Source organism: Staurois parvus, unplaced genomic scaffold (genome assembly GCF_062004578.1).
Source record: "Staurois parvus isolate SC_StPar_1 unplaced genomic scaffold, SC_StPar_1.0 ptg000047l, whole genome shotgun sequence".
Lineage (NCBI taxonomy): Eukaryota > Metazoa > Chordata > Amphibia > Anura > Ranidae > Staurois > Staurois parvus.
The window spans coordinates 5,752,531-5,767,834 of record NW_028317843.1 but is presented as its reverse complement, the minus strand read 5'-3'; the positions used below and the strand labels follow the sequence as shown (position 1 = coordinate 5,767,834).

Below are 15,304 nucleotides of genomic sequence, written 5' to 3'. Positions count from 1 at the left end.
TCATGAATTCCTGCAACTGCTTCAGAGTTGCTGTAGGCCTCTTGGTAGCCTCTCTGACCAGTTTCCTCCTGGATATTTCATCCAGTTTGGAGCAATTTATTGATGCATGGAGGGTCTGTGTTGTACCAAATACAGTTGTGGCCAAAATTATTCAACCCCCACTGAAATTGAGTGTTTTGGCCAGTTTGACATTGCTTTTGATCATTCAGTCATCTTGCTTACATTTACATTAAAGAGGCACTTGTAGGTCAGACAAATATAACATAACAGTTATAATGAAATAACCACAAATGTCTTTTCTGTGCTCACAGCATTATCAGTTTTATTCAACCCCCAAGTGACATTCAATCTTAGTACTTAGTACAGCATCCTTTTACAGTTATAACAGCTTTTAAACGTGAAGCATAGCTTGACACAAGTGTCTTGCAGCGATCTACGGGTATCTTCGCCCATTCTTCATGGGCAAAGGCCTCCAGTTCAGTCACATTCTTAGGCTTGCGCACTGCAACTGCTTTCTTTAAGTCCCACCAGAGGTTCTCAATCGGATTTAAGTCTGGTGACTGCGATGGCCACTCCAAAATGTTCCAGCCTTTCCTCTGCAACCATGCTCTAGTGGACTTGGAGGTATGCTTGGGATCATTGTCCTGTTGAAAGGTCCAACGTCTCCCAAGCCTCAGGTGTGTGACGGACTGCATCACGTTTCCATCCAATATCTCCTGGTACTGAAGAGAATTCATGGTACCTTGCACACGCTGAAGCTTCCCTGTACCTGCAGAAGCAAAACAGCCCCAAAGCATGATTGACCCTCCACCATGCTTCACAGTAGGCAAGGTGTTCTTTTCATCATAGGCCTTGTTCTTCCTCCTCCAAACATAGCGTTGATCCATGGGCCCAAACAGTTCTAATTTTGTTTCATCAGTCCACAGAACACTATCCCACAACTTTTGTGGTTTGTCCACATGGCTTTTGGCATACTGCAGTCGACTCTTCTTATTCTTTGGAGACAGCAAGGGGGTACGCCTGGGAGTTCTGGCACGGAGGCCTTCATTACGCAGTGTGCGTCTTATTGTCTGGGCTGAAACTTCTGTACCCACATCTGACAAATCTTTTCTCAGTTCCTCAGCAGTCACACGGGGACTTCTCTCCACTCTACGCTTCAGGTAGCGCACAGCAGTCGAAGTCAGCATCTTCTTTCTGCCACGACCAGGTAGCGTTTCAACAGTGCCCTTTGCCTTGAATTTGCGAATGATGCTTCCTAAGGTGTCTCTTGGTATGTTTAACATCTTTGCAATCTTCTTATAGCCATTGCCCTTCCTGTGAAGAGAAATCACCTCTTCTCTTGTCTTCCTGGACCATTCTCTTGCCTTCACCATGTTTGTAACCACACCAGTAAATGTCTAGAAGGAGCTGAGTATCACAGTCATTTTAAAGCTGCCTAATTGGTGCTTATTATGCTTGATTGCTGCTCGGTGACATCCACAGGTGTTTTCAATACCTGATGGAAAGCACCTGTATGAACCTCTGTTCTTCAGAGTGGTAGTCTTTAAGGGGTTGAATAATTGTGGCAATGAAGAAACCACATAAGAACCATTTACTACTGTATTACATAAACAATTGATGTCATTTTAGTTGCATTTGGGTAGTTACAACGTCCTTGTAGGATTTGATTCTGAATACAATTCCAAATGTACACTATAGTCCCTAAACCCCTTTACAGCATTGGGGGTTGAATAATTTTGGCCACAACTGTACCTTCCACTTCTTAATAGACTTCACTGTGCTTCTAGACATTGATAAAGCCTTTGAAATTATTTTGAATCCAGCTCCTGACTTGTGCCCATCCACAACTAGATCAAAGGCATCTTTTGACAGTGCCTTGCCACCCATAGTTTGTTTTCTTCAGTTCTACTACCAGGAACTGAAATGCTCCAGAAAAATCAAAATGACCACAGCTGAAATTCAAATGTCTGTGTTCCATTGAGAAGGTGATTAGCTACACCTGATTGAGTTTACAAGTCATTTTTAGAAGGGGGTGATCCTTTTTCCAACTCTGATTCTGTTTTATATATATTTTTCCTGACATGCAAGTGTTCTATATTTCAATTAGATGTTATAAGTTGCACTCAGTAAATACAGGTGGATAAAACAAACTGTGTCTATCTTCATTTCAGGCTGCAAAGCAACAAAATGTGATTCTTTTAAAGGAGGGAGATTCTTTTCTACACCCACTGTATGTACACATCTTAAAGTGTCAAATACCTGCAGCAGCCATAACATAACATGAGCTGCTGGAAAGGAAAGTATACATTCTCTTTTTTCACAGTGCAAGTGGCCCTTACAAAGCTTCCATAAAGCTTACTAAATGCCTCCTAAAGTTTGAAAAAAAAAATTGTTTAAAGTAGGGGTGTCCAACCTTTTGACTTTCCTGGGTCACATTGGAAGAAGAATTGTCTTGGGTCACTCATTAAAATACACCAATAGGGATAGCTGATGAGCAGAAAAAGTTGGGTAGATCACAAGTTAATCCCTGACATAGATAATGTACCTGAGTAATACATTTTTTTTTTGTAATATTTTTATTATAAAAACATAAAAATAGGGCAACATAAAACTAGTGCAATATTTGACAATGTTTTTGATATACTAATGCATCAATATCTGGTTGGTTGGATGGATGTAGTAGCAATTCTCAATTAAATCTGAAGGTGCTCCTCAGATATTTAGGTTCTAATTTTTCCCTTCGTGTGTTTCATCCTTAAATAGTTGCTCACAAATATAGGTGCTGCCAAAAACTGATGACATAAATAAGGCATAAGTGTGAAGAGTAGGAGATTTTTCTTTGCGAAGACAAAAAAACGTATAAGGAAAGAGCCATTGTCAATTGTTTTCTTCAGCCTCATGTGTCCGCCAAGTGTAAATGCATTTTAAAAATTCAAGTAAGTTTATGATTTATGTTTTTTTTAGTGCACCATTAGGCTTCATTCAAACAGGTGCTGAGGACCGTGCAGTGTGCATAGGCAGTTTGCTTATGCGGCTGGAGCCTCCTGGAGGCAGCCTGTGTTACTAAATGAGGACATAGCACCTTTGTCAACACAACCGCTTGTCCTAATTTGAGAGATGCGCAAGGTTGGTTGCACGTCTCTTAATGCAGACAGCGCATGCTAGGGGCCACCAATCCTCCCCTGCAGCCTGTCATTTTAGGACATGTGTGTCCATACAGCCACATTCAGTAACATAGGCTTCCTCCAGGAGAGTCCAGCCACATAAACAAAGTCTTATTTGTGACGGTCGTGGCAACAGACCCCAGCCCTTCTCACCAAACTCGTGACCGAAGGACTAGCCAATCTAAAACCACGTGGTCATGTGCGTAACAATGCCACGCCCAACTGCACCCTGCACAAAGATTTTCCAGCTAATTGACCACAATCTGTGTACTTGCAGCCTGGGAGCGATTGTTACTGGGTCAGATTAATTACGCAATTAACCCTTCACACTGCCACCACCTCCTTTTTCTACAGAGAAAGAGGAAACTCGGCAATATGTTTCAATAATCGTTTGTATACACAATGTCACTGCAGACAGATGTATGCAGACATTTAAAACACACAGTAGCGCTCTTCAGAGACAGGGGTTCTTAGTTTGCATTAAAGAGCTTTAGAAACAGTTCAACACTTTTCAGATAATAGGATTCATTACTAAAAAAGGTCAAAAGGGTGCAATAACAATATTTACAGAAAAGATGTAGCCAATATATATATATATATATATATATATATATATATATATATATATATATATACACACACACACAGAGCAATAACACAGCAAAGAGATAACAGAAAGAAGTTTAGAGAGATAGAGTACTTGCCAGAAGTCCTGGGTTAAGCAGATCAAGTTTCCTGAGCCAAAAGGGTGCCTTATCTCCCAAACTTAGTTCCGATGTTAAAAGGGAGAATTCTTCAACTTCAACACGACCTACTCAATTTAAATTTCTGCTCCAAGCATAACAGCTTTTTCTAGGAACTCAGCAGGATATCTCCCTGAAGCAGAGAACCAATTGCCTCACTTGGGGAGGGCGTTGCAGGTGGAGACCCAAGCTAGAACCAAAATCCCTTGCAGTTTATATCATGATCAATAACGTACCCTTGGTGCATGTAGCAGCCTAGCCACTAGTGGATTAATATGCAGAAACACCTGCTGAACGTCTAGATATTAAATATGGCATACCTGCTCGGCACAGTTAAGGAGATATCATTTTCTGCTCTCCTGTAGATTCCTACTAGGGGGTGTAAGATATCAGCCAACTTGTATTAAAGTGAGCAATCTGAATATATGCCTGGTTTCCTTGCAAGTCTTCCACATTTCCATATATAAAATTATATGGAAAAGGGGATATATAAATGTGAGTCTGTTTTACAGCTATCTGGAATGTCTTTGAAGCTCAGTGAAGGACTGGTTTATGGTTTTACAATATCTCAGATTGAGAAGCTAACAGACACCTGGGTGCCAGCTAGTTTGGGGTTTATAACACTGGAGCTCTCCCACTGTGCCTGTGATCTCTGGCATCATACAGACCATATTCCTGAGGGAGGGGGGAAATTGGAGGGAATCTGATTTGGGAGTAGAAATGATACAAGATGGAGGATCCTTAGCAAGATGGATGACCGCGTCCATCTCCGTATGCTCACTTGCTACATTATTCACACTGTACGTGCCACAGCACCCATATGACAGAAGCCTTACTAAAAATATGCTCCACTTGGGTTTTAGGGCCCAACCAATGAAATTAAGATGTCTTTTTGCATTACAAACCTACTAACCATCACTAAAAATGCAGTTGCACACACAAATGGATCTTCTCACATCCACAACTGGAAATCTGGACTCACTAGAAGGACAGTCCTTGGTATCAGCACCTCTTCCACTTACCATTCCAAATACAAATTCCATTTTCACAGAACAGGAGATTGTGGTCTAGGTTATTAGAATATTTCATTGGCACTCCTTACCCAACTTGTCTAATGCATGGAAAAACACTGATCAATGTATCTACTGTATATACACACACACACACACACCTCTATATCAAAAAGAAGCTCACTCAGATCATTGGAATGAGAGTTATGTCATTTTTACAATTCCAAGCCAGATTTTGAATTTTTACTGTAGCCTAAAAAGTAATTGTGGGAATAAGCAGAATTTGGAAAACTGGATAGGAAATGTCTGGGTTTCCTTCCATGCTGTAGTTTCTTCCACTGACCCCCACATTACCCTTACAGAACACAGGAGTGCTGAGAGGGCAGCAGATGGAACCACAGTGCACAGCAGGGGGATACATTTACCCAACACTCCCCAAACTATCACATTCTGAAGAGTTTTATGGAAGCTGCAGAGCTGGAATGTTGAGTAGGTAGAAGATATAGGCGGCCAGAGAGAGGAGTATAATGCCTCTTATCACAGGGACCTGTTAAGCTTTTTTGGGAAGACCATGTCCCTTTAACTGCAGGAAGGTCCAAGAATCCTCTACACCATCTGGCAAGGGTGGCCAGAACACAAGACTGTCTGAACTGAATTAGAAATCCCTTTGCAGGTGAAACAATTTCCATATATGTATTTTAATTGAGTATGTATCAATTAGACTGGAGTTTGGTTTTAAAGACTTGGTTCACCTTTTCAGAAAAAACTGAAAAAGCAAAAACTATCACTTTACACCCTCACCACCTTTGGTCAATGGTGTATTTACCTCTATGGATACTGAGCTGTCAATGTAACCAGTGTAGTGATTGAAGGATTTGAAATCCCCACTCCTTCCTTTCTTCCCTCTGCAGCGCTTCCCAGACAGATCAGAGCTTTGCTTTGTGATGGCACTGACCAATCCGAATCGTTCTGATCCATCCTGGAAGCGCTGCACAGAAAAGAGGGAGAACAGTGGGGATTTCTAATCCCTGAACCACTAACATTGTGTGGGCAATGACAGCTCATCAGCCATGCGCACATCAAGTACAGCAGGAAACAGGGGGGTGGGAAGGGTATACAGTCTTCATTCCCCTTTTCATGTTTTCTGTAAATGTGAACGCTTTAAAGCAAAACAAAGACGAAAAGACATAAGAGTCTTCTGCTTTGCTACATTACGAAGGAATTCTGCACAGCTGCCTCTGCCAAGCACCCATCCCAGCTTTGACCTTGCCTTGTTAACTGATCTGGGCTTCTTAGCGGTACCTGCCGCTGGTAAGCACATTATCTTATAATCTGTTGGGAAGTCCATAGAGCAGCCAGCATGTTTTCCTCAATGAATTATATGTATGTGTCAAACAAAAACACGTGAAACTTTTGGCAAAAACAGACATGGCACTAGGAAAAAGGAAATGCACTGGACTGTAAATGCATGCTTATGATCTCATCATATAAAGAAAACAAAATCTCTTCTGACTTTGTAACCTAGTGAAAGGATAATGAAACTCCATCTTAAAGCTGAGCTCTCCATATTGCTCATTGAGCTGCTTAGGCAAAAATTATCTACACTTTCTACCAACTCCAGAAAATCTGTAAGTTCTCCCTCGCAGTGGGGCTGCAACCACGTCATAAGGGTCAACTGCTTGTTTAAGCAAAAGTGCTTGTACACTCCCCTGGAATACTCAATCCTCGGCTTCCCCAGCAGACGGCATTCCCCCCCCCCCATGTTGCAGGACTGGACTGTCTGTCATCACATCCAATGCAGGGCTGTGGACCTCGATTGGTCCTAATGACATTAGGACCTTAGGCCGCTGGAGCATGGGACTTAAGGCATTGCAGGGACTGACAGAGGATCAGGTAAGTACATCTTTTTTTATGCCCCATACCTAAAGAAGCAGTTCAACTTTGCAGTAGGGGTGCAGTCTCACTGCAATGAAGAATCTTCAGGTTTTCTGGAGATGGGCTTTAAAGTTGTCATCTTCCTTGGCTCCAATTAATTTCACAAAAATGTCATCATAATCTCCTGATTTTTCCCAAAAGTTTGAGGGAATGCTCATCCTGACTGATACAAAATAAAAATTTGCTAAAAGAATTGCTGTGCTGCATCCCATCCCTGATCAAAAACATTATTCCGTCTTCCATTTTTAACAAACAGGGTCCATCGCTCGCAATCAAGAACAGGCTAGATTCATACCATATGCATTTTTTAATACGTTATTGTACATGTTTCCTTTTTTCACAGCAGGAGCCAAATTACTTTAATTTTGTTTTGCATTGCAGCACTGTTTAAATGAAACCTGTCCTATTCTCAACCACTGCACAGCAATGTAGTGCAATGGCATGAACTGGGCCCATTGAAAGCCATGTAATTTTTCTTTTTATTGTGTGGAGGCTGTGTTGAGCAATGCTACCAAACACAGCCCATGGAAAATGGCATGAATGAGCCCTCAATAATCCAGTTTTGTATTCCTGTGTATCTACCAGCATCTTGACAAGATGTGCAGAGACAGACAAGCAACACGGAGACATAAAACAGGAGAACCCATTAAGGAAACCGCTGTTGCTTGGCTGGGGAGCAGAGAAAAAGTATCTAGTGATGGAGAATGAGTCGATGACAGCACAGAAAACCCCTAAAAGTGATGGAGCATTTATGAGCGCAGTTGTGGTTTGAAGAGATTGTTGGTGTGTGTGTCAAAAGATTACAACTTCATAATAGTTCTTGCTTTCTAGAGAGGCATAGAGAAAAATTCTAGCAGAAGTGTAGTGAGGACCAAACTTGTGATCAGTTACAATATTTACAGCCATCAAAAAGGTCAGTCCAGCCAAAATTCACATGCTCATTCCTAAGTATCAATACTGGTGTGCCAAATTGAAGGGGTAAATGGAAATTCTTTGCTAAAGGAATGGAACAAGTGGAGTATGACTCCTGTATCTTCCTTATCTGAATGACATTTAGTTTGTTAAAGCTGAAGTTTCCCCCCCTTTGACAGTACTAGCTCAATGCTCAGTCCTCACTAGTCAGCACTTTAAGTACCCATCATGATGGTCCATGCAATAGAAAACTACATTCAACACCTATAACCAAAAGCGCAAAATGCAAACATTAAAAAGGTACAAAAAATAAAGAATTTTTAAAAAATCAGAAGTGGTCTAAAAAAAGGTGGTCATATATACAAATGAGACATTTTAATGACTGTAACACCCCAAAAAAAGCTAGTCTGTCTAAAAAAGATTTGTAATTAAAAGGCAACTTATTGAAGGAAATCTAGAGCTGGGTGCTAGAGGGGAGGTCTCATGGGCAGGGACTGTCACAGAGATTGTCCGCTTTAATAAACCGGAACCCGTGTGAGGTTATTGGTGTGCAGAGATTTGCTTTTTCCTGTTGAAAAAAAAAAAAAGAAAGAAAGAGGCTACCATTGCTGACTCTCTTGTGAAAATGCTAGTTTCCTGGCATGTCTCTGGCTTTAATACTTGGAGAAACAGACCAGGAGCAAGTAAGCAGATCTGAAAAAAATAAATAAATAAAATCAGAATCTAAGGGCTCATGTACACTGCAGCTGATAAACAAGTTTAGGAGCTGTTCAGCGTTTTTTTTCAGCAGCCCTTGAACTCACCCTAATGTTTTCATATGTGTCCATGTGCACATCTTCGTTTACAGGCATTTGAGTTTACAGTCTTTTTGAACGCAGAAAAACTTTGTTCAGCAGTCGATTTTATCAGGGTCTGAATTTTTTTTTTTATTATTTTAACTCTTCCAGTTCCCGATGCTGTCCAGAACCTTTTTTCATCATGAAAAATGCATGCAAAGCGCTTTCAAGGTGCTCAGATGGACAAAACACTGAACACAGGATGTTCCTACCAAGCATGTCATACATTGTAATGACCAATTCACACCTCAGACCTCTCCCACCCTTGGAAACAAAAGATGTTAATGATCATTTACACCTCAAATTCCTCATGGCGACCCCCTGCCAGGTGGCCTTAATGACTCACTCCACCAGACACCTTTCCCACCCTGGGAAACAAAAGAAATGTTAATGAGCAACTGTCTGCTTCTACTCTCTGTATTTCTCTGAAACAGTCTGAAATAGTTAATAATTTACCACTTTTCAGTGCATTCTTGGCATTTGGGAGGTTCTCCTGTGCTTATCTTTAACCACAAGCCTACAGGGCACTTTTACCCCCTTCCTGCCCAGGACAATTTCCAGCTTTCAGCGCTGTCACACTTTGAATGACAATTGCGCGGTCATGCAACACTGTACCCATATTAAATTTTTATCATTTTTTTTAGACAGATAGGAGGTATTTGGTGGTATTTAATCACCTCTGGGATTTTTATTTTTTCTTAAACAAACCGAAAACCACTGAAAATTTTGAAAAAAAAAAAAGTTTTTTCTTAGTTTTTGTTATACAATTTTGTAAATAAGTGATTTTTCTCCTTCACTGATGTGCGCTAATGAGGCTGCAGTGATGGGCACAGATAGGTGGCACTGATGGGCACTGATAAAGAGGCACTGGTAGGTTGCACTGATGGGCATTGACAGGCATCACTGATGGGCACTGAAAGGCAGCACTGATACAGGATACTGATACATGATACTGATATATGGCACTGACTGGCACTGATAGGTGGCACTGACTGGCACTGATAGGTGACACTGACTGGCACTGATAGGTGACACTGACTGGCAGCACTGATAGGTGGCACTGATTGGCATTGATAGGTGGCACTGACGGGTGACATTGAAAGGCAGCTCAGATGGGCACTGATGTTGCATTGATGTGCACTGGTATGCACTAATATGTGGCATTGATGTGACACTGATGGGCACTCGCACGTGGCACTGATGAGCACTGGCACGTGGCACTTCTGGGGCCACACTGATCATCAGGGCACACTGATAATCAGTGCCCTGATGATCAGTGTACATGTCCCCTCCGCCAAAAGCCGATTACTGGCTCTCCTCTCGAGCTGTCAGCGTGACAGCTCGAGAGGAGAAAAATGCCGATAACCAGCATTTCCGTCTTTACATGTGATCAGCTGTGATTGGACACAGCTGATCACATGACCGAGCCAACATCTTCAGCTCTTTCCGTGATCCGCTGTGTCCGAGGGACACAGCGCACCGGCGATCGGCGCGCACTCCCTGAGCAGCGCATGCACGGTGAGAATGGTAGGACATCATATGACGTCCTATCAGGACGAGAGAACCACCTTGCACCTGTCATTGTACTATAGGGCGGGCGGAAGGTGGTTAAAAAATGCTTCTAAACACAAACGCACATAAAACACATTATGCAAACACATCTAAACAGACTTTTTTTAACCTACGTTTTCCAGCAGTCAGTTTCCATCGTTCAGAAGTGTGCCGTGTACATGGGGCTTGAGTTCCTAATCAGAACATCCACTCCAAGTAAGTGACTTATAAAGCATTAAAGCTTTCAGATCACCATGACATGTAAAGAACTAGTATTTTCAAAATGAGGAGAGGCCCGCAATTGCAGCCTGAATACTTGCTACAAGTTTCCTTTAACATTACCTCCAAATGAGACATTTAAATGAATAGGGACAGTCCAACGAGCAGGGAGCAGATCTGGTTCTGGTTCAGCAGACCTCTGCAGAGAGACCACTAATTCCACACAGGGAGCAAAAAGGTCCTTTTCTACTGTATGCTGGCAGGAGATAGGTTTTTCTACTCAGGATGTGGCTGCTTTATAAAGAAAATAACTCCTAAAATGATTAGCAGTTTGGACACCATTTGTTTTGATGCACCTGGAATGTATGGAGTCATTTTCATTTGGTCGTTACATATTTATCAATACAACCCATATATTTGATTAAGCACAAGATTTTTCTTACCTCCCGGGCAGTGTCTCTGTGCCATTTTACATCTTCTAGACTCCGCAATAGTTGGGCAAGGAATTGTGTCTTTTGCTGGCTTCTTCACTATTTGTCGTGTCCTCGTCTCCAGGCCCCACTTGAACCCACATGTCCTGTTATTTCTACTACATGTTCCCCATTCACTCCAAGGTCCTACCTCACATCCATCTAGGAAAGAAAAGCATAGCATCAGATATCTTATTTAAAGAGATCATTTTTGTAGGCAATGAAAGAAAGAATGATGTACTAGTAGAATATGCATGCGCTTGAAGACAAGATGGGATGAAAAAAAAATTGCCTATTCGGTGTCAGTTATATTCAATTTTCTTCCTAATCTTGCAAAGTAAAATGGAACAAAAGTATAACCCACATATTGTAAACAGATTCCACTCACCTACACATTCCATAGTCTCATCCAAAGGTGCGAAACCCTCTGGACATTCCTTAAAACAACGTCCTTTGTGAGAGTAATAACCGTCTTTGCACTTTGTGCAAAAATCTCTACTAAAACAAGCATCACAATTCTCGATTCTGCACCCTGTAATGACAAGAAGCAAGACAGGAGAAAAAATATCATTATAAAATACTTGAAACTTTTTTTTTCTAATGTTACGCCAAATAAATTAGGAAGGTCCTAACATACATGCTGTGTTCCCAAGGACTCAAGTTATAATAAAGGGCATGTTTCCAAGGCATGTTAAGTCACTCTGCTGACTTTTGAGTCCTGTTGACTACTCCTGCAGGGATCACAGCTATACACTGTCCGTTCAAAATCTAGAAACAAGTCGAAAATGTTTAGAAGCTGGACTCTAAAATTTTTCAAGTCCTCACAGAGAACCACCCCAACATTGCAGTGTCCTAGCCCTGTAATGGGGAGCAAGAAATTGTTGGCTGTATCCAGAGACATTTGGAGCTTATAGTGAGGAAAGTTTAGACATAATGGTTGCAAGTCAAAAAACAGCATGAGGAGTACCAAGGATCACATGAAGGAAAGGAATCAAAATTGTTTAAGGAATTCACTACAGCAATGACACAGAGTAGGGAAACAGAAAACTAGGCGTCATATCATCAACATGGTAAAAGGGTCACACTGAGGTGGCAAGATATAAGAATGCCTGGTCTTTGGTGGAGCTGGTGGGATTGAAGCTATGAGACTGATGATTTCAGGCTGTGACTTTCTCCAGTAATACAACAGTTACAGACAAAGCAGAAACTGGCAGTTGGCATGTACATGAAGTGGAAATAGTTAGGAACAGAATAGGCACTGGAGAGGGACACGCCAAGTTAGCAGTGGAAGCAAGATGGAGCAGGAACGAAGCAGAGCTGCAGCGGCTGGTATACAACATAGCAAACACAAGGCTGAGGAGAGAAGCAAGCATAAGAAACCAAACAAGCCCATAAGAATGAACTAGGATAGAAAAAGCTGACGTGTGTATTAGGACACACATCACAAGGCAGGAGGTCACAAGAGTTTCAGGGCTGGAGCTGAGAACAAAATTTCAGGTGCAATATCGGATAAGGTGCCAGAAATAAGACAGACATTCACTGTTACATAGACAGCACAGGATTGAAAAAACACAGAAAATGTGTAGATGGGGTGAAACAGGGAAAAAAAAAAAAAAAAAAAACACGTTGATAGGCCAGTGGAGGAAAACCCAAACAGAGGTGTGCAGGTTGAGCAGCCAATCTCAACCTGGGTTTCTCTTGAGGTCTCTAGGGGTCCCTTGAGCTGTGACCAATTTACCTCCCATCTGATTGTGCCTGCATAATTCTGGGTCCAAGGCCACTTGGCAGAGCTAGCAGATGACGCCAGTGATTTTTTTGGTTGACTGTAAGAGATTTTGACCAACACTGTAAGGTGGGCATTCTTCTCACTGACCAGCGCTGTAAGGGGGGCATTTTCATAATGAAATAATTTCAGCAGAGGTTCAACCCCCCAAGACCTGAGTTTTTTTTTTGTTTTTGTTTTTTTAAGTGGTGCCTCTGCCTGTATACCAGCCTCTCAACCTTTTTATGCCAAAGATAGCATACGGCACCCCTTGGAACTTATCAAATGCAGCCATCTGCCATATCCTCACAGCCCCTTGGTGGTTTATTTGTATATCCAGTTGACAAAGGCAACTCCAGTGCTTAGTATAAACAAACAGGTATGTGGTGTAGACTCCATCATAATGACCTTCCCAATACTTATCTGGAAACCGGTTAAACAACCTATACATGTAATACAGTATACACAAAGGAATACATAATTGAAAATGGGACTCTTATCACTGAATACTGCTGGACAGATGCAATATAAGCAGTTAATCTTATCCGTATCTGGTCAGTAAACTAGTGTTTGTCCTTAAAAATAAATTAAACTATTCAGATTACATTAGATGTATACTATCATTAAAAAAAAAAAAAAAAAAAAAAAAACACTTCCTAAACTATCCACACGCAAAAGGAGTAAAACAGATTAGTTTCAATTTCAATATCAGATCTTTTCATTTTGCTTATTCATACAATACAGACATTTTACACTTTATTCTCATAGAACCACTTACATCAATCTCTACCCCAACTCCGTAAGCAGAGCTTACATGTACGGTTAGGGTCAGATTTTCATCCCCAAAGCCTGTAGGCACACAGCTTTTGGTACTAAAGAAAATACCCTTCTAGGATCACCCTCTAAGAATTTCTAGTCCTACTGGACCCTAGGTGGTCAAGAACATTATGTCAATGTCAAACTAAGCTGACCATTTTTACTGAAGATTGGGAAACGTGTATCCAATAAATTTAGATATAAAGCTGGTTCTTTGCCTCTGCCACAATCGGGGAAGGCCTAGTGTGACAAATGGAAACCTTGAGTACAACTAAAAAGCAACATTAGATGATCTCTAAAACGAAGCACCCAAAAAAAAAAAGTTTATCCCATTGTAAGGGAATTCTCATGAGACGTCTGGCTATTAGACGTGCGCATGCACACAGAAATGCGCAATCGCGCACACGCACGGCGCAGATTGGAGCCAGACAGACTATTTAAAAAGTGCCTCTGCCTGTGCTAACTGGTCTTCAGCTGTTCCCTGTTTCCTGCTCGTTCCTATGCGATTTCCTTGTTGCTGACCCGGCTTGTTCCTGACCTGACTCTGATTACTCTCTTGCTTGATACTTGTTCCTGACTTTGGCTCTGCTCCTGACTTTGGCTTGCTTATGATTTGGTACCTCGCTGTCCGCCCGTTGATGACTCCGGCTATTCCTATGACATTGCTCCTGTCTCCCATCCCAGCTTCCTGTCTTACTCTGGTGCACACCTGGCTACCTACCATACCAGCTCTGCATATCACTACTGTTCCTGAATCGGAGGTTCACCAGTCTTCCAAAGTCTCCAGCTGCAAGAGCTGCAAACAACATCCGCTGGCTCTCTTGTCCCCCTGGTCCCTAGACACCCTTTGTTCCACTTCCAGTGGGGTCAGGGCTAGTGACACAAGTGAGGCCGACCTCGTCATTTCAGTCTCCAAGCAGGTACGTGACACCCATGCAGTATTAGAGCAGAACTCCAAGCAAAATTATTATCTCTATATACACTTCTCTCTTTTAACCTGCCAAATGACCTGTAGTTCTGTCCAGCCTTATTGGAAATTTAAGCTGGCCATAGATGGATAGAATTCTGAATGAAAATTCTTCATCAGAAAAGTCTAAAGGAAAACTCTCAGGACATTTAAAATGTAATTTGAAAGTTTTTGTTTGCTCCCAAAGTGGAATTTGGATTTTTTTTTCTTTTGGGGGGGGGTGTACTTATTTTTCACAGGTACCTGTTCCCACTTCCACTCGGAGTGGAAGTCTTCCCCCCCCCCCCCATGCCCGCTGCCTGGAAAAATCACAGGTCCCAGAGGTCTGCAGGACCATTCAGGTAGCACAGCATGCACAGTAGGCAGCCAGCTGTGGATTCACAAGCAGTCACAGCCGACTGCCCACAGTTAAGATGCTGGTGCCAGAGACCGAATACCAGTTAACAAACGGCTGGGGTGAACACCACGCAGGATCCCGGGACAGGCGAGTGTCTGTTTATTAAAAAGCAGCAGCTACAGTTTTTCACACACATGGCTGAAGCTCCTATTTAACATTTGATTGTTGGAATGAATAGACATTACCGAACGAACACTATGTGCACAGTTAGAAATTTGTTTGTTTCAGAAAATTTTTCCATCCTGCTCCTTCCAATTTTATCATCACTGCAGTCAAAAATGAACATCAATTTGACCCACTAAAGATGAGAAAAAAAAAAAAATTAACAAAACTTCCTTAGAACCTTTTCTTAAGAATTTTCATTCGCAATTCTTCCCATCTATGGCCAGCTTTATGCAGCTGCAGACTGATTCTTAGAGCATGAGAATGCATGACCCACGAATGGCTCCTAGGGCTTTCACATCCTCTCTCAATTTGAGTGCTACTGTACAGGAGACCAATAGCAGGACACATATAGGAATT

General features: G+C 41.8%; 1 protein-coding gene across 1 annotated transcript in view; it reads right to left on the bottom strand.

The window, feature by feature from the left end:
• The window catches only part of RSPO2 (R-spondin 2), a 180,551-nt gene that overhangs the window by 54,731 nt on the left and 110,516 nt on the right, over positions 1-15,304 (bottom strand). Inside the window, exons 4-5 of the mRNA XM_089664457.1 lie at positions 11,229-11,372; positions 10,814-11,002 (exon numbers count right to left, since the gene is read on the bottom strand). Coding sequence (XP_089520583.1) covers positions 10,814-11,002; positions 11,229-11,372 — 333 coding nt within the window. The remainder of the gene's footprint in view (positions 1-10,813; positions 11,003-11,228; positions 11,373-15,304) is intronic.